This window comes from Ostrinia nubilalis, chromosome 20 (genome assembly GCF_963855985.1).
Source record: "Ostrinia nubilalis chromosome 20, ilOstNubi1.1, whole genome shotgun sequence".
Taxonomy (NCBI): Eukaryota; Metazoa; Arthropoda; class Insecta; order Lepidoptera; family Crambidae; genus Ostrinia; species Ostrinia nubilalis.
In genome coordinates this window covers 8,823,592-8,848,757 of record NC_087107.1, presented here as the reverse complement: position 1 = coordinate 8,848,757, position 25,166 = coordinate 8,823,592, and the positions used below count along the sequence as shown (strand labels likewise).

General features: G+C 35.7%; 1 protein-coding gene and 1 long non-coding RNA gene across 3 annotated transcripts in view; one reads left to right on the top strand and one right to left on the bottom strand.

The window, feature by feature from the left end:
* LOC135081595 (enolase-phosphatase E1-like) overlaps positions 1-25,166 on the top strand; it is a 38,062-nt gene that overhangs the window by 8,636 nt on the left and 4,260 nt on the right. Inside the window, exons 1-2 of one of the 2 annotated variants that reach the window (XM_063976338.1) lie at positions 23,127-23,368; positions 23,468-24,770. In XM_063976338.1, the coding sequence (XP_063832408.1) occupies positions 23,472-24,770 (1,299 nt within the window). In that variant the 5' untranslated portion in view covers positions 23,127-23,368; positions 23,468-23,471. Of the gene's footprint in view, positions 1-17,040; positions 17,081-23,126; positions 23,369-23,467; positions 24,771-25,166 lie in introns of those variants that run through there. The other variant, XM_063976339.1, reaches the window with a different exon arrangement.
* Positions 913-1,825, bottom strand: LOC135081602 (uncharacterized). The gene is made up of 2 exons (XR_010259224.1): positions 1,594-1,825; positions 913-1,075 (listed from the first exon to the last, which is right to left on the bottom strand). It is a non-coding gene; the product is annotated as an uncharacterized LOC135081602 (long non-coding RNA).

Genomic DNA, 25,166 nt, shown 5'->3' with positions numbered 1-25,166 from the left:
GAGGTGGAATTGTGTAAAGTCAGTTAAACAAAGCGTTTGACAGAATAATCGTACGTTATGAACTGTCAAATGGTTACGATTGCTTTACACAATTCCACCTCAGTTTTCATTATTTCCAATTTTCTTCTCCGCTCCGCGCCGCCGCGGCTGTCAAATTCTATAGAAAAATTTGACGGCCCGACACTTCTCCGCTTTGCTTCACTCCGCTCCCCTTTGGTGGAACCGGGCCTTATGGTCCTAGACACGTAATAACAATAAAAGCCGTAACACCAAGCTGCAGCTTAAGGAACTAATCCGTGCGACGTAAAAGTCACATTGTAGACCACAACAATGTATTTTGCGACCAAAGATATTATCTATAGTGTCCGGGAAACAGGGCAGTGTCTAATAAATTGGGGAAGAAAATCTAGCCAGTCTTTTAGGTAAAGACTCAGAATACAGAACAAACCAGAAGGAGTGTTCGATAACATTTCTACGCGGCAACTTGTGTCCAAAATACTTCCCCTCCCGCGCCCCTCTACCCCCTTTAGTGTTACTAGCGCCGTGTGACACCCCCATTTTTGGGGTAAAATTATGTAATTTTTTAAAGAGATGTTAAACAAGTAAAAAATAAGTAAGTGAAATAAGTACACACGGCCAGTGTTAACTATCCATTTCCGTTTTTGCTCTCGCTCTTATCAAATGGTGATTCTTTGCGATAGAACGAGACGACATGACTGGCCATAGGCATAGATAGTACCTACCTACCTATGAATTTAATTTTTACTCCGAAGTAACTAAGTGTAAGATGATTATTTATTTCTATTAAATAGTGTAATATATGTACTATATTTTATGTAGGTATAATATGTTATTTAAAAGTCAATTACAAAAGTCGAATATAAATTTTAGAATGCCAAGTAAAACAAAAAAGAAACTTAAGGTTCTTTATTATGTAAACATATCGACAACAAAACATTTGTTTACGGCGCAGTAGTGCTTTTAGTTTAACTTTTCTTGGAGTGAAAAACAGAATCCAAATCAAAAACATCACCAATACTTAAATTTGATTGCGAGGCAACTCTGGCTGTGTATCCTGAAAAAAAATCAGAGTAAGTATGTAAGCAATAATTAATTACTTAAAATTATTATTAAATATACAAATATTGCTGCTGCTGATCTGTTGATACCAATGCCTTACTTTTGAATAAATGGGAAAGTATGAAATTCACGATAGTAATTTATTATCTCCTCATTATTAGGGAGTAATATTATAAATTAATTCAATATATTGAAATCAAATCAAAATCAAAAATATTTATTCAGTTTAGACCACAAATGGCACTTATAATTTAATTAATCAGGTTATCATGTCATGGATGAAATTACACTAAAAACTAATTAAAACAAAAAGGATGGGGAAAATATTCCATTATTCTGTGGTAACGCTAACAAAATTAACGCGTGAATTTTTTATAAGTAGACAAATGTAATTCAATATAAAAAAGTAGGGTAAAATATTCCGTTGACCTGTGGCAACACTTACAAAATACAACCGTGATTTTTTTTGAAAATTATTATTTAATTAAAATGAATTGGAAATGTGCTACTTACGGATAAAACATGATCCCATGCACTTTCTTCGTAATTCCAGTAGCATTCTTACATGTTGGAACGGCACAAGACGGCATAATTTAATTATAAAGTGTCAATCTGACGGATATGTAAACAATGCGCGCGCCGGCCATTGACTGATTGCTTTAAAGTCAAAGTAGTGCGATTTGGAGTACTTTATATGAATACACATTTACGCCCGTTGACGGTTTCTGGTTTGTTCCGTATTCTGAGGGTAAAGAATACTCCAAGATTTTAAAAACAGTTTTTCTTTATTCGAAATATCGATTGTCAATTTTTTCACATTTAAAAATAGAAGCGCGAAAATTTACAATCGCGTGCAATATTTCAGAATGCAAACAGTTTAGGTTAAAACCTATTTTGACAATAGATATTTCGAATAAAAAAATATTTTATCGTGACCAGTCCTAGACGCGCCTCCAATCAGTTTGGAAATAAATGTGAACATTTATTTCACTTTTTTAAAAATGCGTTAACAGTAGTTAATAAAATTACATACGAGTACTAAATGGCAATAAAATTTAAACTAAGTAGGCTAAGTGTTAACTTTTGTTTCGTGTTTAACTTTTTGTGGTAGATTTTTTTAAATTTTATTAATTTTTAACATCTAGTGGTAAAGACTTTTATAATTATCAACCGACTTCAAAAAAGGAGGAGGTTCTCAATTCGACCCGTATGTTTTTTTTTTTTTTTTTTTTTTTTTTTTTTTTTCTATGTTTGTTACGCGATAACTCCGCCAATTATGAACCGATTTGAACAAATCTTTTTTCGGCGTATAGGTAATACCTCAAGGGTGGTCCCATTTAAATTTAATAATAAAAAAAAACAACCCCCAAGGGTGGAAAATTGGGGATGAACTTTTTTATACGCAATATCTCCGCCGATTATAAACCAATTTGAACGATTATTTTTTTGTTGAATAGGTATTATCAAAAGGGTGGTTTCATGCGAATTTGAAGAAAATATTTCACCCCCAAGGGTGGAAAATTGGGGATGAACTTTTTTATACGCAATATCTCCGCCGATTATGAACCAATTTTTTTTGGTCTCAGTGTACTGCCTACCTTCAGTGGTAACATCAAGGTAATAATTAGTTAACTAAAAAGCAAGAAATAAGTAAAATTTTATAAAAAAAAATAAAACCGACTCCAAAAAACCTACACTAAAACGTAGAAAAATAATTACTAATTACCTACTTATTTATTAGGACGAATTATTAATATTTATGTAGGTATATCATGATTGATACTTCTGGAGTCGGTGCCAAGATTATAAAACATGTAAAGTTTGCCTGCACCGACTCCAAAAGTATCAATCATGGTATACCTACATAAATATTAATAATTCGTCCTAATAAATAAGTAGGTAATTAGTAATTATTTTTCTACGTTTTAGTGTAGGTTTTTTGGAGTCGGTTTTATTTTTTTTTATAAATTTTTTTTTAGGTTCATATCGACATTTACTCTAGGTATAGCCTGACCAGGAACATAAAAACCCTGGCATAGAGGCGCGTCAATTGCATTTGATAGTGCAACACTGAGTACAGTCGTACGTGTGTTAAATTAATAGGCTAACTTTATGTATCAGGATTCAGGATTACGGGCTAATTTGATATTTTCATAAATTAACGAAAAAATATTATTAGAGGTAACCTGGTATAAATAAATTAAATGAAACCATCAATCGAGCTAGTAGGATTTATTTTATTATTCATCAATAATCAAATTCAGAACTTGAATATTCAACTGCAATATCTGCTTATGAAAGCTTCAAACTCGGTACTTCTTTCCTAATTCCATAAAATTCAACACTTATAAAGTGACAAAAACTTTAAAATAGGTAGTTGAAACAAACCACAGCTAATTTTCATAGTGGACTGTACTATACGATAAACATGTCAGTCAATTTGACAACCTTTGTCGGAAACATTATTCAATGAAAATATTGTCCGAACCCTTAATATTTCTCTTCGACAAATACTTTAACACATTGTGAACCACTTTTCTTTCACGACTATAAAAAGATTTTAGCAATTTAATTCACAAAATCAATTGCGCACATTTAAAATAAAGTTTGTTTACACTTTGACAGCAATAGACTGACATGCAAGGTGACATGTCAATGAAGTTTTCAGTTACTGTTGCCATTAAAAGAAATTAGTACCATTCGTTTTCCGCAACATGGCGAGGGTTTTTATGTTCCTGGTCGGGCTATACCTACCAAACAATAATAATAAAATACCTGGTAAACGGTTCTATATTTGATGTTGTTTTTATGGTTTTCGGTCATCCATTCAAGAATATCTCTTACTTCTCGCAATCGTCCAACGTGGTGTCATATTTTAACGACCAAAACTCTTAGTCCCAATTCCGCAAGGTTTATTTACAACAATATTTCATAACGGCAGTTAATGCACGTTTATCTGCATTTGTGACGGCAAATGCAGTTGTTACGTGCTCTTCGCGACTGTAAAATATACAGTCGCGCAGTAATTAGTTCGAGAATGAACAAGGATTTCTAATATTTTACTTCAATTATATTTTAATTTATTGCTTGTACTCTAACAGGATCTATAGTAATGTAGAGTACGTGAAAGTATTAAGAATTATTAAAATTTTGAAGGCAAGTAACTGATATGGGCTAAGTTATTTCAGAGCGTCGCATGGAGTTTGTAAAAAAATGGCTCCGGTTTCAGTGAGTTTATATTATAAATATTTTCCTTTTTCCTCTCTCTCTATCAATGATACTACTATTGTTTAATTCATGTTTTCTAAAAGTTAGTATGGTCAAATGTAATGAGAAAATTAACCGTTGTTCTCTTTGGCATACACATGAAATTATATAACCTGTTTACTACTTAACCGTGTCCTTGTTTTGTCACAGTCCAAAAATACAATGACCTGTGTGTTTGTTTCTATATTTGCTGTGACACGTTAAAAATAGAGCGGAGTTATTATGTGACCCGATTGTTGGCAGAATTATAATATTCTTTGCGCCAACAATTCAGCAATGTGCGCGGTGTTATCACAGAGTGAGAACAGCCAGGCCATTTTAGAGATGGTAAGTTAGTAGAAATGCAGTAGCAGCGCCCTTTTTAGGGCGCCGGCAGTCCCACACACTACCCTGTCCCCCGGCAGTGGTGACGATGTGAACATTTCCAACGCGTCAAAAAAAAGGGATTATTCGCCGTTGGGCACAAACAAGAGATACCTAAGATTTTGTTTCGAATAATTAAAATAATAGGTCTACACAAAAAAATAATAATATAAATAATTATTTTTACGCAACAAATATTTTCCCTGAAACTCAATCATGGACGACAATCTGTCATCATACCTATCTAAAATAACCTGTAATCAGTCTGAAATGTGTTGTTATTATGACATTTTTATTGATATTGGTATAAAATATCGCTCACAAATGGCTTATAATACCATTTTTATTAGGCAAAGCTTGATTTCAAAGTAGATTGGAATAGAACATAGTTAAACAGGGAATTGGTATATTTTTGAGCATCGGTAATTTTGTTTTGTCTAGCTTCATACGTATGTGTTACTTAATGTATTTTGTTCTCGAAAAAATCAGTCGCTTATCACTGTCCCTCTTTTTACTGCACTTTTGCACGAAACGAGTTGGCTGCTCTCGTTTGTTTGTGTCCAAATTGGAATATCATTCCTGTCGCGGGCAAAAGGCCAAAACTGCGGCGCGTGTAATAACCCATTATCTGTCCATTATAATTGTCTAAACTTGCATGTAAATACGTGTACGTCGCTCGAACGCATATTTACAATGCCGAAAACGTTGGAGCTTTATCAAATAATGTGCATGCATTCGAAATATGCGCGAATAGTAATTATTTTTGTTTTATAGAGTTCTTAAATAGTTCGTTGATTAATATAATAGGTTATTTAGAACCTTAACGGGCAGTGTGTTAGTGTATTTGTAATGACACAATTTTTTTATGAAATACAGTGTGTCCGGGCATGTAGTGATCAAACTTTAAGGGCGTAATCTATGGACAATTTTATCGATAAAAATACTTCAAATTTGAGGCCTGACCCATTTCTCGAAAAATTACATCGATTTAAGTTTTTAATTTTTAGTTTACACCTATTCTTTAAAAAACAAGTGAAAGCGTGGGTAGCTTAACATTAATAGGGAAATATTTTATATCATGCGATAGCCAATAAAATTATCTATTAGTAGAAGAAGAAAGCAGAAACAAGTTTTATACATTTTATGGGAGTAAGAATGGATTTAATTAGAAAAATACATTACTTTTTTTCTTCTTTTTCAGTTATTTTCCAACACAAGAAAAACCAGGTCGTTAAGGTATGTTTTATTTGCATTATATTATTAGTATTTGAGCTATTCTACAAAACAAATGTAAATTTTTTAGTCTACGTCTATTAGTTTCGACGTAATTGTTGAACGAAGATACCCCTTCCCAGCGGTTTCCATAGCGCACGCGACATGCGAAAATGCACTGCCTGAAAGAATCACACAACCTATTCCGATTACTATGGAAACAGCTGGGAAGGGGTATCTTTGTTCAACAATTACGTCGAAACTAATAGACGTAGACTAATAAATTTACATTCGTTTTGTAGAATAGCTCAAATACTAAAAATACAATGCAAATAAAACATACCTTAACGACCTGGTTTTTCTTGTGTTGGAAAATAACTGAAAAAGAAGTGAAAAAAGTAATGTATTTTTTAATTAAATCCATTCTTACTCCCATAAAATGTATGAAACTTGTGTCTGCTTTCTTCTTCTACCAATAGATAATTTTATTGGCTATCGCATGATATAAAATATTTGCCTATTAATGTTAAGCTACCCACGCTTTCACTTGTTTTTTAAAGAAGAGGTGTAAACTAAAAATTAAGAACTTAAATCGCTGTAATTTTTCGAGAAATGGGTCAAGCCCCAAATTTGAAGTATTTTCATCGATAAAATTGTCCATAGATTACGCCCTTAAAGTTTGATCACTACATGCCCGGACACACTGTATAATCTGTTCTGTGGTCCTATCTGAAAATTGAATCAGTGATTTATATCTGTAAATATTTCAGTTCAATGTCATCATCATCATCATCATTTCAGTCATAGGAGACGTGCGCTGCTGAACATAGGCCTCCCCCAATGATTTCAATGTTGACCGATTGGTAGCGGCCTGCGTCCAGCGCCCTCCGTCAATGTAATTAAAAAAAACTGCTAGGTTTATTTAGTGGTAGGTGTTCTAAGTCCGTCTGGCTAGCTACCACTATCTCATCTGGGTCTTTCGTCATAACAACAACGTACATCATTATTGTGTTCTGGCAATTGGAGATAAGATAGCCAGTGCCTCTGTGAGGCTCGCTTTACCTTCAGCCTAATCACTTCCCATTAGGTGGGGTGGCTTTGTAATGGTTTAAAAAATAATTTTATACCCTTCCTTGAGTTCTGATCCAGGTTCCGCGTATGCGTTGTCTGTCTCATATTTCTAGTTATAATGACTTTCGACATGTTATTATTTACTAATCGATAGCATATCAGACTATACATTGTTGTTCCAAAATAGTCTTTAATACCACTATATAAGATGTCGCAGTGCTTAGCTTAATGTGTATATTAGTCTGTGCGATTGGAACTCTGTCAATTCTATCGCAATGCCAAATAGTGTTCAACAATTCACATAATTAACTGTCGTAATTATTTATGCTTTACCTCTCAATTATGGTTGAAAACTATACGTATTTTAATTTAACATCAGACAGATTGTTTCATCATCATCATCATCATTTCAGCCGCAGGACGTCCACTGCTAAACATGGGCCTCCCCCAAATGATTTCCAAATTGCTCGGTTGATAGTTCCTACTACCTTTATGAGGTGTCCTGCCCATTGCCACTTCAGCTTGCTAATCCGTCGGGCTATGTCAGCGATAGGTTGTATTGCTAGTTGAAAAAAAAAAACACCAACTGAATTGAGAACCTCCTCCTTTTGTTGAAGTCGGTTAAAAATACTAATGCTCTTTCATAGTCAGATAACTGATCAGTTGAACTGACGTACCGTTATCCCTATAACTGACGGAGTACAATGAATTTTAACATAAGACTTTGCATACGGTCACAATGTTGATGACATCAGTTTACTCGCATACTTATTTTTTAACAAAAAAAAAATTGTCACAGAATTTCAGTGAGTTTTATTTATTCTCTTTGATGGATTTCATATTTGGATCTATAGGACATCTAGCCTCTATAGGGGCATAAAAAGTTTGATTTATGCCATTGATTTTGAACATTAAAGATAAGGATACAAGGTTCAAAATAATGTGGGAAGCATTCTTACTGTATTTTAAAATGTTTTGTTTTTATATTCCGTACTGAATACTGATCGCTGATTTTCATGATGTTGATCTATATTGTTTGTATTGACATTCATGACCTGTTTGACATTTCAGGCTTTTCCAAGAGCTGTAGGAATTTTATATAATTTGGAAAATGTTTTGTTTGCAGGATGATGATTTGATTATACCTACCTACTTACTTACATAATAATTATGTATAATTTTTCTTATTTCACTAAATTTTTTACATTTTACATTTTAGTAAAATGTAAAAAATTTGCGACACCTGCTATTTAAGAGTCCAATGACTCTCGTGAGATTCTGGGTACAATAATATCAGGTAGTAAAAGAAGATACAGATAGAAATTGATTCCTTTCCGAAAATAAACATCATTATACTTAAACCACACGTTAATCAGTCGGTCTGATTGAACTTATGTCAGACGTCTATGAGCAATATTCTCTCATATAATGTCTGACATAATTGTTGTGACGACATTTAATGGAAGGGTGTTTATTAAAGTTGTTGTCTAACTTTGAAGCTACACATAAAAGCGTCAAATTCCTCTTTCTATTTCCTATGAAATATTTTCACAACGCAATAAACCTATTATATGACTAGCATAATAAAATCAAAGTAATTAAAACCCGTATTTAAAAGTTACCACGACTGTAGAATATTATAGAATGGTAGTAAACACATTGTTAGCTACTAGCGCCGCGTAGCGGATTTATACGATCGTAATGCCCGGCTGTATAATTCAGTCAGAGTAGCTGCGTAGAGTAGGGATGTGACATTCGACATCAAAACTCGATTATTATGTCGATACTTGGTAATCAAATCGAATAAAATTTAATCAGATGTTTGTAAAAAAATATTAGTTTATTTATTTGGTTAGAGTCAACACTTAAATTAATAATCACAAACTTGATTCTTCAAACCATAAACATTCTGAATGTTGTAAAATTTTTATTTTTAGAATATTGCGATCGCTATAATATTCTTTATAGGACTCCTAGCGTACTAACTACGTCTAAGTCTAAACTAATTGGACTAAAAACAGGTAGACAAAAGGAGAGTCTTATTATCACATCGATATTAATTCCATAATAATCGGAATAGGCGCTTACAGGGCAGATATGTACCAACCTAGAATGCATCTCACTTAACGCCAGGTGCGATTGCGGTCAAATACCTGCTTTGTCTTGCATAAAAAAATACCTATCGAATCGATTGTTAATCGATATCTTTAAAGCTGTAATTTTACACATCCCTACAACGCGCTACCGCTGTATAACTCGTCAGTAACGCTGCGTAGTAAGTTATAACGACATAATAACCGCGTCATTCCAGTGATAACAGCACTACTGGGCTTTTTATAGATTTAATTACTGAGACATATTATTCCGAAACACGACACTGCTAATTAGAGCCTATCTAGATATGTCCTGGAAAATGAAAGACAAAATAGAACTGTACCTATTCATTGCTTGATTGCGCTAAAAGTTTAAAATTTGAAAAACATAACCCTCCTGCCGCAGTCGGGTAATTACTACATTATCTGCACTAAATATTACTCGTATAAAGAGAAAATATTTAATTGTTTGTTTGTATTGAATTGGCTGAAAAACTACTAGACCGATTTGAAAAAATGATGAACTAGACTTGACTTAAGGTCCTATGTCCCCTAGATGGGGCAGAGGGCGTTCACAACAGTCCTCCATCGCGTTCGGTCTTAAGCTTCTCGCTTGATCTCGTTTCAGGTCTTGCCGATCTTCTTTGCCTCGTCCGCTACATAATATGAACATAGGCTATTAGATTATTTTCAAAAAATGATTTTTATTGGCGGTACGAAGTCGGGTCAGCTAGTACAAAGTAGTTTAAAAAAAATTAATATCAAAATTACTATTTACTTCAGAAAAATATACGTTACTAATATAAATCATACAATACATCATATTAGGAGCCTCTTTTCAGCAAAGATTTGCTTGCGTTATAATAATCTGCTCTTCCATAAACACTATACCTACTCTTATGTATAAAGTAAGACATAGACACATACATACTTAGTTTTTATCTTAAATCATTTATCACAATCGTTGTGTTACATCTAACACAAGCGTGAAAAACGCAAAACTTGCTGAAAAGTTGTTTTGTTGCCAATTTTCAGTGGCTAATTTTACGAAACCGTCCGTCAGTTCACCATGAACCTGGCAATGGGGGAGAAAATGATCTCTCAAGATTGTCACTGACATTTTTAATGTCAGGGGCGTGGGCATCTTTTATTAGATTTTTGGCAAAGATAATTAAAATTTGAAGAAAGAAACCGCAATCTTTGGTATCTTTATGTCATTCGCAATCTCAATGAAGCAATTAAACCTCACTTCAAAATTGTCTATTTAATTTACACAACAAATACTTTATCTTTTGCTCGCGGTTTTCCCCGCACGATTTTTTTTATCAGTCAAAGATAGTCCTCGAAGACATTACTAAGTTCATATCGTTTATGAGAAAGGATTGATTGTCCAGATACACTTTTATTATCTTTTTCACCCCCTTTATATATTTCACTTTTCAAAAGTACACTGGTCCTTCCAAAACATAAGCCAAAATATAACTATACCTGAAAAGTCTATCGCTATAAGAAGTCCCATTGACATCTTTGATATTCATTCACCGATCACCCGTACTATCGACACCTAAAAAGAAACACCCTGTATATCTAACACCAATAATAGTGGGCCATAAAGAACGTTCATAATCTCCCATCAATACGCTGTACATCAGCGATGGCAGCGCGCCAGTCGCGGAACCAATAGTTATAATAGCTCAACACACGCCATACATTACTGTATGATATTTCAGCGAGTTGCTTGAATTTGAAATAATAAAGCATTAGCTGTTGAATTGTTGATGTTTAATTTTTATGCCAACAATCTTATACTGATGCGCAAATACAGCACACTTGTTTTGCCAATGAAAAGTTTAAAAACAAAAGCTTTTTACAATAAGATTTCCCTGAAACAATGTAGATATTCTTACAGATTTAGTTAACTTTTTCTAACACCTATTCCAATAACTGAAGCGACCACGACATACTCACACGTGTAAAAACGTGAATAATAGTGATAGGTTCGCGTCACGATAAATTTCTATCACGGTATTTTATCGATTGATTACGATAATCCCATACATTTGTCGTGTAATGTCGTCGATAAGATTCATCATGGCGCACATCCTAGCCCAGCGGTGATTACTTTTATATCGTATCGTACGACAACTAAGTTTTAAATTGCCATGCCATTTGTGACTGTTTATTATATTTCATTCAAAATAACAGCATTTTAGGGCTAGACAAATACCCACTTATCTTTCCATCAGCAAAAGACAAACGATCTCTAAAACTGAACTATTTAGGTTGGCCTAATTGAGTAGAGCGTGACCAATAACTTAAGCTTTTTATCTCCAAACCCTCATCTTCAGGATTAAAAACAATACGCTCGTCAGGAGGGCATTAGGCAGACTTCCAAATATGCCTGCAACATTAGCCCCGATTTTAGCCTTATCACGTCGGTTTCACGCATTCGGGACAGCATAACAATAAACTATTTAAACTATCAATTCGGCTCGGATGCTAATGTGACGGTTATAGAGCAAGAATGGGCTAAATCCGTCATGACTAAATGAGAAACTAAACGTTAAGTTACGTCTATGAAGTTTTCTGGTATGATTTTTCCTGGAGAAGTAATGACGGTTCTTTTTTAGGTTTAAAGGTGAGTAGGTATAGACTAGAGCATTTCTGATGTAATTTAACGTTCTTACCAATAATGGTACAATAAGTACAAGTAAAACGTACGTTTGTTTCGTAAAAGGATGACAAGAACATTTCATAGAGCGGCTCGCTGTTCAGTTATAAGTAAGTAAATACTCTAGTTTATACTCATCTTTACATTTATGAAGAAAAAAATTACATTACAGTTTTGTTACAAAATAAGACCCATTACAATTACATAACATGCCACAGTGTTTATATTGATGTATTCTCGTCCATACAATGTTTGGTTGCATTCTCTGTGCCAAAATCAAAGCCAGCCAGAACAATTAAAATTGGAATTTGATTGGTAACGGATAAACACTTTAAAATTATTTCTGTGTAGATGTTATTTATGTATTTTAAGAAAGAGACATGCATTTCATATTACAAAAATGTGCGCCGTTTCAGATTTTATTTTTTAACGATTTGAAAGCCTCATACTCTCAAACGAGAGCTTTTCTACGTTAAAGGTTTAGGTAGGTACTTAGGTACTTTTGTAAAGTATATTAATGTAGTAGTAGCTTAAGAGTCTTCAGTAGAGTCTTCAATGTATTTTAAAAAGTAGGTATTCAACGAACGTTCTAGTAAAATTGGATTGTAGGTGGATGAAGGAATGACCAGGCCATTGTACGTTACTGTAAGTTAAACATTATTTTTGGCACCCTGCAAATAGTCGGTCTATTTGGGAATATCGGACGTCGGCACATCAATCTACACACTGTGGCACCTTATGTTAGTTGTTATAAATGCTATTTTTCAATAGAAATGTATAGCCTGGTGTGCTGTACGTCCATTATTTTGCCTTTATCTTTTATTGCTTCCATCACGCCTTTGATGATATATGACGTATTTTTAGATGTTTTTCATCAGTTCAACGGCCTGGAATACTGTAGACAGTGCATTCGCCTCTTTTTCCATGATACATTAAAAGTTACTTTTAAAAATTCATCATTCCAGCCCACATGTTTTATCTTAAAACAAAGCTTTTAGCTAAAATAACATGATTTTGTTGTAGATAAGTCAACGGCCGAAAAAAGAGGTTGTAAAAATACTAAGCAAATATCGAGGGAGTCAAAAAACTAGATTAAGGTACGAGAAAAGGACGGTAAAGGACGAGACTGTAAAAGAAATATAGAAATATGTGCAAAGTTTTATCTGAAAGACACATTTCAAGGAGAGTGTATAGGATAGGCACTTACAGGTCAGATAATATTATGTACCATCCTAGACTGCATCTCACTTAATATCAGGTGCGATTGCGGTCATGTGACCAGGTCAGGTATGTACCTGCATAAAAAACATACGTTCATTTAAGGTTCATTTAAATTGAAGTCCAAATGTTTGATATCCCAAATAAATCCTTGAAATTGGTGTAGTTGTGCTAAAACACCTTCTAAACTTTATGACCATGAAACACCATGAAACATAGATCTAGACAGAACAAACATCTAATCTAGATCTAGACCCAGAATGGAGGTAGAGCTAGTAATGTGTTGCCCGCTTTAGCCGCATAGCGCAATCGTATTTTGTACTGTAACGATGTACAAAAATCCCCGCGAGACAGCCAAATTCTAACTCGGAATAAATACAACATGAAACCCTAAAAAAAATTCTTACAGTCAGTGGAACACGGATTTTGATGAAAATATAGTGTTTCGCCAGTTTCGCGGATGTCAAAATGTAATTAAATTTCTTTCTTTGCAGAAAAATACTAGTCCAACATGAACCTTGTGAAGGAGCTATCTTTAATGGTTTAGAAATACGTAATGAAGAAATACGTATAGACTGTCTTTCGATGGACAGACAACCTAACCTAGATTCTTTAAGACTATCGCCCGTATTCACAAACGATGCTTGCTTAAGTGAAGCAGCAAATCGAACGCACAGCGTTGAATAGAGCTCTATGATTGGTTCGTATGAGACCTCATAGTAATGTTTGTGAATACGGGTGTATGTAAGGTACATAATAATATTCAGTAATATGTATATTGTATATCTGAAACGATACCAATAAAATGTTGTAGGTTATTTTAACAAGTGTGTGAAATGAAATGGAAAAGCCTGTAGAAAAACACTGTGCCTTGATCACACGTACCGAGCAAACGGGCGAGACAGTGCTCTCGGCCGAGTACTCGGTGTGTATGAACATTACGCCGAGTGCTCGGCCGACCCTCGAGTATGTGACTCGCTCACCCAACTGTCTCGACCGAGTAAACATTTTACTGTCTCGCCCGTTTACTCGGTACGTGTGATCAAGGCTTATCAGTGGATACTAATTAACTTGTAAATGATACAATAATACAGAGCAAATTCGTTGTTTTAATGACATTGAAACAAAAGAACAGCGCACTTCTAGATAATGACAGCGTTCATATAATTAAGATTTATTTATTCGTGCTCTATGTAACACGAATACGCATTTTACTTAAGTATTTGCCACACTGGGTACGTTCTGCGATCGGTCGATCGAGCGGTCAGGTCAAAGTTATTTTTTTTATGCATAACAAGGCTGGTATTTGCATGCCAGCCACACTCGCACATGTTAACACGTTGAGTGCGAAACCAGGTCTATAGACCTTGTGTACGTCTCGCTTACCGTGCGGCTAAGAAAATTATAGTCTTCCTTGTCGTGCGAAAGGCATAACTTCAATTGGGTCCGGTGTAGGAAAGTGATGAATATATATCTATGATGTATTCTTAAAATAGAATCCAATGATGTACCTACCTTAATACCAGATGTTTAGACCTGGTACCGCACGGAAGTAATAAAATGTCTTCACAATGCGAAACCAGGTCGAAGCACCTTGTACCCTGCGCACCTGGTACCGCACCCCACGCTAGCTTCGTGCAGCTAGTGTTGCCTCGCATTCGTAAGAAACGCACATGTCGACATGGCGTCAAGAGAAACAAACAAAATTAAAACTGCAAATTGATTATAATTTAATTTGCTACACGATTGCTAATTTAAATAATGTTTTTCGTGACAAACATTTGAAGTTGTAACTAAATGTTATTAAATAATATGTTTTCTTTAAATATAGCTTATTTAAGTATTTATGCACGTATGTCTTATTTGTAAAATATTTAGACTAAATTATTAAAACATCTTTGTTTGTTACTTTTTTTAATGTTTATTAAAACTTAATTTAAACTATCGATATTTGTATTTCACATCCCTAGAATACCCACCAAACTTCCCTACTTAAGTGCGGCACAGGGTGCATAAGCCTTGTATTTTGAATATAGCTATAATTTTTATACTAAACAAGTTATTCACGAACGCCTTCAGGTGTATGTCAATAAATGCATTATTATTAATATTCAAAGAAAAAAAACACAATATCTATTAACATGAAGCCAAAAATAAAATTAATATATCTTAAATATTACAAGGTCTTTAAGCCTTGTGCCGCCACAATGTAAGTTTTAATACCAGGTTTACTGACCTTGTACCGAAGGAATGGAAAGTATTAGAAAGTTACTGCCGCAGCAAAGGTGTTAAGTGGGATGCATTCTAGGATGGCAAATATCTGCCCTGTAAGTGCCTATTCACTCTCGCCTTGAAAAGGCCCGGATTATAGTCTTCGGGAAAGACAGCAGCAGGCAAAGAATTCCAATGCAGCCCGCATCATGTATAGTCCAACGATTCTGAAACGTCAAGCAAAAATCAGTAGCAATAACCTAGTATTGAGAGTACTGCAGTGTCATAATTAAATGGTTGTTTGGTGTGGCAAAAATCAGAACTATTAATCTAGTATGATAGTAACGCCCTCCTGTCAATGTCATAGCCGGTTCAGTGTGGGACATTTTATGAATAATATTGTCTGCGATCTGACAGTGCGGGCTCGTGCAAAGAGCAAAGTGACAGGTGCAAACTGCGTTGATTTGACAGGCCGCAGACCGCAGACCGCATTTAGTGTGACAATGCTTAATTCGTGTTTCATGTAACACGAATAAACGATTAAACCTTTTACTTAACCTTCACGTACCCTTGTTTTTCACGTATCTTGTTAATTAATTACACCGATTCAGTTACAAAATCTTGTTGATCATTATTTGAAAGTATAATTAATTCGATAGCAACCAACGTTAAGTGGGGTCGTAAACGTTGTTTTCCACTAAATAAACCGCTTTCGTTTGTAATTGGTTATTGTAAATAATTAAACAAGGCGAGGGATTAGCCGGGATCGGATTTATTTGTGTTACACCGCAGTACCAGAGTAAATACAAATGAGTAGGTCATCTTCATAGAAACGCCCGAGCGCGGTTTGTATGTGAGCGCGCCAATACGTATGCGGCGCGCACGCACACACTGACAAAATTTAGCGTGGATTAGCGTTTGTGGTTGAGGTGCGCTAAATTTTGTCAGTGTGTGCGTTCGATCGGGCGTTTCTACGAAGATGACCTACTCATATGTATTTACTCTGGCAGTACTTAAGGAATTGGGGAGGTTAGAGAGACAATAAAGGTATATTTACATTAGCAGGTTGTGTGCGATTTGTGTGTGAATTTAGGTGCTTAGACGAACGATACGTAGAGGTTAAATAAAGATGTTACGTGGTGTATGAAAAGTATTATTAGGCAAGTTAGTGCTGCTAGGTCATGAGATAGTAAAGTTTAATGAAAATGAAGTTTTAATTTTCGGTACGTAGATTAAAAGAATACCTAAAAAGTAAAAGAAACACAATGTGGTGACAGATTTACGCCCATATACATAAACGATGCTTGCTTAAGTAAAGCAGCAAATCTAACGCAAAGCGTTGAATAGCGCTCTGTGATTGGTTCGTGTGTCACCCTGTATGTGATACGGGCGTTAAGTTTAATTATGTCCTTCACGAGATAAGATAACAGTTATTAATTTTTAAAGTTCCAATACGTTACTGTTTGAAGTTTGTGAGAAGAATTTTACCGATACGAGTATTCTCATAAGTTTTTAGTTAAAATTTGGAGAACATCAAATTTTTGACTGTTTATACATGATGTTCTGCAAGTTTCAATAGTAGGTATACGATATTATAATTGACAACGAATTGTCTATGATGATGAAACTGATAGTTGATTCCAATGTGAAGAAAACGTTGAGGTCACTGAGATAGTTCAATGTCAATTTTATTATTGTATGATCTTTTACATATTTTTATCAAGATCACAAAGTATTTCCCACTCCCATCCCCCTCTATTCAGCAAAAATATTTCCAACTTGATACTTTATACCGCGAGCGAGTATTCTTGATACATTTCCGAACTATCATTTTAATTGCGTCTTTTGTTCCAGGATGGCAACAAAAGGGGAGTCTGTCCAGACCGAGGTAAAAGTAAGTAACATCTTATCCATTAACGGTTTTTTTCATCTACATAATGGGTATCCATTTAGCTGAATAGTTATATTCTTGGAATTTCTCTTTGTGTATTTCGATACGGTATTGTCAGGTCGGTCGGTCGGTGAGAGTAACATACAGATAAAAAGATTTATTGAGCTTGAATTAGGGAAATACTAAGGCTAAGTTGCACCACTTTATTTTAACCATAACCAGTGTTTTTTGTATGGAGTTTGACAGACTTTTGACGTTTGTTAAAGTTAAAGTAAGATGGTGCAACTCAGCTTTGTGTGCTGTGATGGTTTAGGTTTTTTTTTGCGCGCGAAAATGATGCCAGTACTTTTTCTATTCCATTTTGTGTGCATTAATCTACTGACAGATGCTTTTAGCTAAAATGCTAGCTATTATTGATTCTATTTCAGTTCGATTTTATTACATCAGTTTTTTAAATGTGTTTTAAATGCATTAGTCTTTCCTCTTCGTGTTACGCGCTTATGGAGGGTTGGCAATAATGGTTAGGGTTCTTAATTTCATATTTTCTTGTCAAAACCCCGAAAAAAGAAAATGCTGAAAACTAACAGCACCATGAAAACCAGTGTGTTACCCACTCAACCATGAAACGAAATTTTGACTGACCTAAGAAACTTCAAAGGTTTATTGTCACTTTTGACTTTCAGTATAAAAGTTGCCGACCCCTGCGCTTAGGGTAATGGCCCCTAATCCCGTCCACGTTAGAAGATTATGTAATACTCGTTAGTATGGTGTTTTGCAAAGAAACGCTCGGATTTCCGTCGTAGTATAGGCTCCCCTTATTCATTTATGTAAATCGTCGCGTGCTGCAATACGCAGTTTTTTCACATGCAAACGGTTAGCTAGTGGTTCTCAAAGTTTGATATAAAAATAATGTAGGGGGTTCCTGTGGTCCCAATTAATAGAGTAACAGTAATCTTTGCGACCCAAAAAATAAATATAAAAAAGCTAAACGCGCGATGCATATTTATCATGTTTTAAATGATGTAATTACGTACTAAATGTCAATTTAACAAGTTTTCAACGCGAGTTCAACCTTTTGTTATAAGGGACAGTGTTTCGACCGAAAGTAAATCTTTGAACAATATGTTTTGTTGCCTTTATTAAGGTAAAACGATCAGGTTATTCTCAGAATATCGATAATCTAATTACGAACGAAGAACTATTTTTTTAATTCATATTTTTTAGCTAACTTTCATTTGTTTCTTGTACTAACCTATAATGTATACTGGTGCAGTGGATTTCTCGATGAAAATGATCTTGTCTGATAATTTTCGCTTCTCGGAGATCTGTCAGTGAAAAGTTTGAGAAACATTGTCCAAATGCATTTACAGGGGACTTTTTGTGCCGCATTCGATTTCATTCCTCAAGCGTTAAATACTTTCGTTAATAATGATTATGTGTGGTAATTTAGCCTGTACGGTACATGGACAAAATGCACGGACAAAGGCTATTTAGAATACGTTTATTCATATTTTATTAGTGTAGAAATTATTAATGAAATTATTTAGATTACATTCTGATTAGGAATAATTTGAATAATTCCAGTGTTTTAATGTGTCTAGAGGCGACAATAGCCCAAATATGACTTCAGAATCGGTAGTTAAAAACCCTTCAACTGCTGGAACATGCGTTTAATTCGGTCCTAACACAAGCATATTTAGCTTGAGGGGTTAACAATAACAAGACTTATTAGGGGAATTTAGACATACTCCTAATATTCTTTATTAAAAAAATACTTAATAAAACCAGACAAAAATACTTAAATCCGGAAAAAGGGAATCTTTTCAAATCTGTCCTTGCTAAGAAACATCAAATTTTTCTTCGACATAGAACAACTGCTAACGTAACAATGACGACAGCATGTCGAGATAAACACTGAGGTATCTTATGTCGTTGTAATAGAATCTATTTTGCAATAAAAACTTGTAGTCTGTCTGCACATAAAATTTTAATTCCCCATCACGTAATAGAACATAATGTTTTGGTTGGCGGCCAAACGATGCGCGCGCGCCGCCTGCATCGCACTTGTCTGCTGTAAATCTTGGTAAGCTCCTCTGAGGGCGCGGTCACACAGACTAGTGTAACTATTTTTTTTTTTACTTATGCTTTGTTATTAGTGGCGTCCTTAATGAGGGCTATCGTTTTAGCGCTCACCAGTTTGCGCCACTGTAGAGTAAGGTCCTGTCACTTGCTAGTAGCGAAGACAGTGGCACCAACTGGTGAGTGCTAAAGTTGTAGGAGGACTATCGCATTTGCACTCATCAAGATGGCGCCACTGTAGAGTAAGGTCCTGTCAATCGCCAGGGGTGCCAACTGTTAAGTATAAAAACGATAGCCCTCATTGACAGGCTACAATTAAGACGACGTATTTAAAGTTTAGGCTCATTCTGGAACAATGCTCTAACGTTGATAAAAAATCAAGCCTACGATTTGCACACATTTATGCAGCATCGTATAGAAACATCAACAGGACACTACCATGTTCTAATTGGTATGCCCGAGTATTTACCGTAACGGGTAGGTCTGCTGATGACTTAATTATCTAATCCTATAGGGGCACTTGCTCACAACGGGCAAAATCGCTTTGAGGTAGTCTTGAATCTGTTCATACATCACACAGTAATACAAGTGGCCAACCAAGCTAAATACAAAGTGTTCAAAGGCAAGAATCACAAACAACTTACTAGTACCTATTTGGTTTTAAAGTTCGTGCTTTGCCCTGTCGGAGACCGTGCTAGCGCAACTAGCTAGTTTCTTGTAAATCTTTGTAAGCCTCTCCCAGCCCCGTTTCACACGCGCAGCGAAACCCCACGAAATGGAGGCAGGGTATTAGAAACAAGTTTACTACTTTTTTGGTTTGTTTGAAGCTGGTTTAGTCTTGTATTGATGATTGAAAGGACTATTCCAATGTTTTTATAGCGAGTTACCTATTAAAATATACCTGGCAAGGAATGCGTTAGTTCAAAATTTAAATTAAGTGTTTTGATGCTGAGAATCTGCTATTAGTCCAGTCAATGAATGCTTTAACGACGGTGTAGAGAGAAATCCGTGGAACATAATTTCTGACCTCGGGACTTTATTTAGACTAGTTAGGAGGTGAACATAGCAAAAGTCCCCGCCCTTAGCCCTTGAGCCGCCGGGGAGAGGGGGGCTTAAAGGTACTACTTTTCGGTTTTTCTCTTAATCCTCGGAAACTATGCGTCCTAGTGACATGACTACTATGAACCAAAAAAAGCTTATTCAATTTGCTACAGGTGAGATGGTCAAGTTTTTCTATATCTTGTATAGTTTTCACGGCATCTGCTCTAGAAGGTCTGATATTATGGAAATTTTATTTTTGTCTTACATGTTCCCATCAATAGAAAATCGACTAAATCAACATTAAGCAAATATTTTAGACATGCGGGAGCACGTTAAGCCTAGTTCCAGGGAGGGGACTGCACCGTGCGTATATTTAGACGACCCAATTGGAGCCACTTTTGACTCCTCATCACTGAAAAACTACTGTGCATTAACACTTCAAATTTGGCTCATGTGTTGAGACTTGCAAGATAAACATGAGCTTCAAATTTCATAAATATACCTCAAATGGTTATTTAGGTATTAACGTTCAAAAATCGACATTTAGAACACTAAAATCCATCTAAAAAAGTAAAATGTTAAAATTTACTGGTTTTTTATTTGTTCCTTTGTATTTACACATCTACCTATCTGTATGCCAAATTTGAACCTTCAAGGTCATCTGGAAGTTGTTTGAAATTGGTCTATAGGTCAGATATGTAGATTTTTGGACGTCAATACCTAAAGAACCGTTTGAGGTATATTTATGAAATTTGAAGCTGATGTTTATCTTGCAAGTCTCAACACATGAGCCAAATTTGAAGTATTAATGCACAGTAGTTTTTGAGTGATGTGGAGTCAAAAGTGGCTCCAATTGATTCGTCTAAATATACGCACAGTGCAGTCCTCTCCCTGGAACTAGGCTTAACATGCTTCCGCATGTCTAAAATATTTGCTCAATGTTGATTTAGTCGATTTTCTCCTGATGGGAACATGTAAGACAAAAATAAAATTTCCAATATTACAGACCTTCTAGAACAGATGCCGCAAAAACTATACAAGATATAGAAAAACTTGACTATCTCACCTGTAGCAAATTGAATAAGCTTTTTTTGGTTCATAGTAGTCATGTCACTAGGACGCATAGTTTCCGAGGATTAAGCGAAAAACCGAAAAGAGGTACCTTTAACCCCCCTCACCCCGCCGGCTCAAGGGCTAAGGGCGGGGACTTTTGCTATGTTCACCTCCTAACTAGTCTAAATAAAGTCCCAAAGTCAAAAATTGTGTTCCACGGATTTCCATCTATAATGCTTTATTGACTGGACTATATGTGCATCATGAAATTTAGGTGAATAAAACTGAAATAACTACCGATACAAATAAAACCTATTTTAAAATTATGAGAAGATCGTGCATCATACACTACAATTCAAATGAACTCAGGACGGAAAATATTTTCTATATTCGGAATGGCGTAGTGTGAAAACGCCCTAACCCAAATATCTCGACGAGCTAAATGAGCGTTTCGCTGGATAGAATTATTATTGCATAAACTTTGAGCAACCAAGCTTACGCTTTACGCACCAGCCCGACGAAAGATTCGACATCCAATCTGCAGGCGCAGTTACACTATGCGGGAAATTGATCGAGGCATATAGTGTAAACACGCACTTCAGTAGAATTATTATTTCATAAACTTTGAGAAACCAAGCTTACGCTTTACGCACCAGCGCAACGAAAGCCGGCTGCTGGCGCAGTTACACTAAGTATGCGGGAAATTGATCAAGGTATATAGTGTAAACACGCACTTCAGTTACTTTCGCCGAGTGCGCTTCGGTGTGCGCGGTCTTCGTCCCGGTCAAAATTTCCGCATAGTGTAACATCGCCATGCAGGCCTACTCCGAATCGCTATTTACGTAGTTGAAAATCTATCTGCCACCTTCGTTCATGCTGGTATCTCGCTATGCGTAAGAGGAATGGCAAAATTCGAAAATTCGGATAACGTTTTTCGAAGAATTCGATAGCGATTCGATATTGCATCTCGTAATGTGGAATAGCAGTCGAAATCAAAGGAACAGGACAGCAGTTTATTTTGATTGTTATTTTGATCATTGATGCGTTTGAATAAGAATTAATGGTGGAGATTGGTAATGGGTAAAAGTAAGGCGATTATAGTTGAATGACTTTTTCTTGTTTTGATAGTTAGAGCTTTTGAAAACTCTTCTTATGGACTCTACACACTAAGACCACCGACATGGTGTCGGCGGCTTTATTTCAAAACTACCGGAATAATCATGTCGACGGCTCAAACTTTATCTGACTTTTGCCAACATTTTGTCAAGTTGGGTTTGGTTTATAGACTGCATTACAGTGACATTGTAGACGTAATCAATACAGCGTATTCAGTAATTAAACAAAAAAAAGTATTTTCACATAACAGATCCTGAAAACTTTTGAAGAGAAAGAAAACAGCATAAAAACGCTGAAGTATTGCTGTATTTACACTTCAGGTTGATGACCTCGACTGGGACAGCGGTCAAGATAATATATTTTTAGGGAAACCCAAAATGTTTATTCTGGACAAAACGCTTTTGTGTAAATAGATACTTTACTGTTTGTGTTGGATACAGCCGTGATGTATTTGAAGCAGAAGTTTTTATATTTATTCGAAATCACAATGAATATTTTTTACTGATCGAAATTAGCATAGGTAGGTTTAGCTAGCAATCTCGAACTCGATATTCAATCACTTTCATCAGTGATCAGGCGCCCATGCATGAAGACGCACGTCAGAGAAATTGCATCACAGATGAATGGACACAGTGTAATGCAATAAATAACAGCGCATCGGAAGTGTATGCTTTTCACGATTTGCCCAAGACAAATTATTGTGGATGAGGCGACCGTTAATATCGGGGTCGCGACCAAAATATACGGCTGCGCGCGCGCACGCTTCAGTAGGCGGCAGAGCGCCGCCGCCGCGCGGACCTCCGACCGATGCGATGTACCGGCTCGTTTAAACCGAGCTATATTTAACCGCTCCCAGTTTAATATCAGCAAGTTCCGCCAAAAACAAGCCATCCAATACACCGTGATGTGGATTGATCTAGTGCAACCCAGTGGCAGACAAATGTGACAAATAAAACACGTGCTCGTGCTGGAAGTGAGTTCTGTTTGCGTGTAACGTTCATAGTGAGTATTTTCAAAACAATTTGATAGTTTGCCAGAAACCGCTCAGTGGGAATAAATAAAATATTGCCATGATATATAATTTGTTGGGGAATATTTCAGCGAAATGAATCCGCCGTCGGCGTTACACAGCGCCATGAACAGGGAGCGGAAGCCGTTTACGTATACCCCTGGCGGGCTGGACTTGTCAGAGATTAAGTCAGAGCGTATGGCAAAACGGTTGATGCGAAATGCTATGAATGAAGGTGTTCCTCAAATCCCAGTGCAGCAAGTGCAATCGCCGCCTGCGAACACGATTGCAGTTCCCAACTTCAACTGTCTCCCTGTCCAAGTGTTCCCAACGTTTAACTTACCAGCCAATCCGAAGTCGTTGCTGCGGACGCGAAGTAACCCAAGCCAGCCTAAGGAACCTATAGTGCCAAAAGTTCAGCAAACACAGTTACCGAAACCAAACAGAACAGAAAATACCACCTCATTTTATTCACCTGTAAACAACAACAATGCCAGTTACCAACGACCAACTTCAATGTATGAATACAATGCTCAACCTAATAATTCAAATACGCTACCGAGAATGAGTTACGGGAGTACTGACCCAGTATCTTATCTACCAGAAATGAGTTATGAAGCTGAATACTTACGTGCTGCTCCGCGGGACAGCAATGGTTTCAATAATCCTACTATACAACCGGTTTTCAAATCTGATAAGCCTTTGGATAGTAAAGAATCTGCTTTTGTAAACGTAAAATTAAAAGAAAACAGTAGTATTGGAGAGAGCATAAAACCTACAAATGCATTGTTTAATTTCGATTATACAGCACCAAGTGTAGACTTGAAACAAACTAGTGATAGTATTAATACTAAGAATATAGCTTTTCCTCACTTCGAGTCAAATCAAAGCAACGATTCTGACAAAACTAAAGCCACCGACATTCTTATAGATTCGGGATACATATCGTCTACACATAGTAGAGAGGATGACCTTAAAAGCAATGTCGAAGCTACTGATGTGAATTCAGAAAAAACAGTCTCATTTAATTTAAATTCCAATGAAACAACGAATGTTGAAAACACTGTGGAAGTTACCAACAAACAAGACGATTCTGACGACACGACATTGACTTGTAATGTGACATTGAAACCACAAAGTAATATAGATAACAGTGAAAACACAACTAAAGTATCAATTAAATCGGAGAGTGCTACACCGACTTTTAACTTTGAGTTAAAGGATCCAAAAGACAGTGAAAAAGGTGCAGATGTGTCAATAAACTTAGAAAATGAAACGTCAGATGATAGTAATATCGATTTGGACTTTTCTATTGAACCAATATCGCTTCCAAGGATATCTCCATCATTCGAAACAAAAGCAGTAGAAGACTACACAAGATTAGAAGATGAACAGGTTTACTTAAAATTACTGTATACATATTATGTTTACATATACATTAGTGTTTTTATCGTTACTTATACGTATATACTTTACAAGGTTTAGACAAGAGAAACAGGTTTTCTTTTATTATGATTGTTTTTTTTACAGTCATTCAATTAATTTATTCATGCTAGGTTTACCTATATATTTTTATCTTTTAATTAACTTATCTAACAGCTTATGTGGTTTTTTTTAAATTAAAACAATGTAGGTACAGACGGCAGCACATCAACATCAAGCTCAACATTGTGATATTTTTTTTTAGTTGTAATAAGTCTTCTTTTGCTATAAAATATAGTCTGATGTGCCGTCGACTGTACATTTAAGTTTGGTTTCATTGTGATTAACCCAAAATATATGCAAAATTGA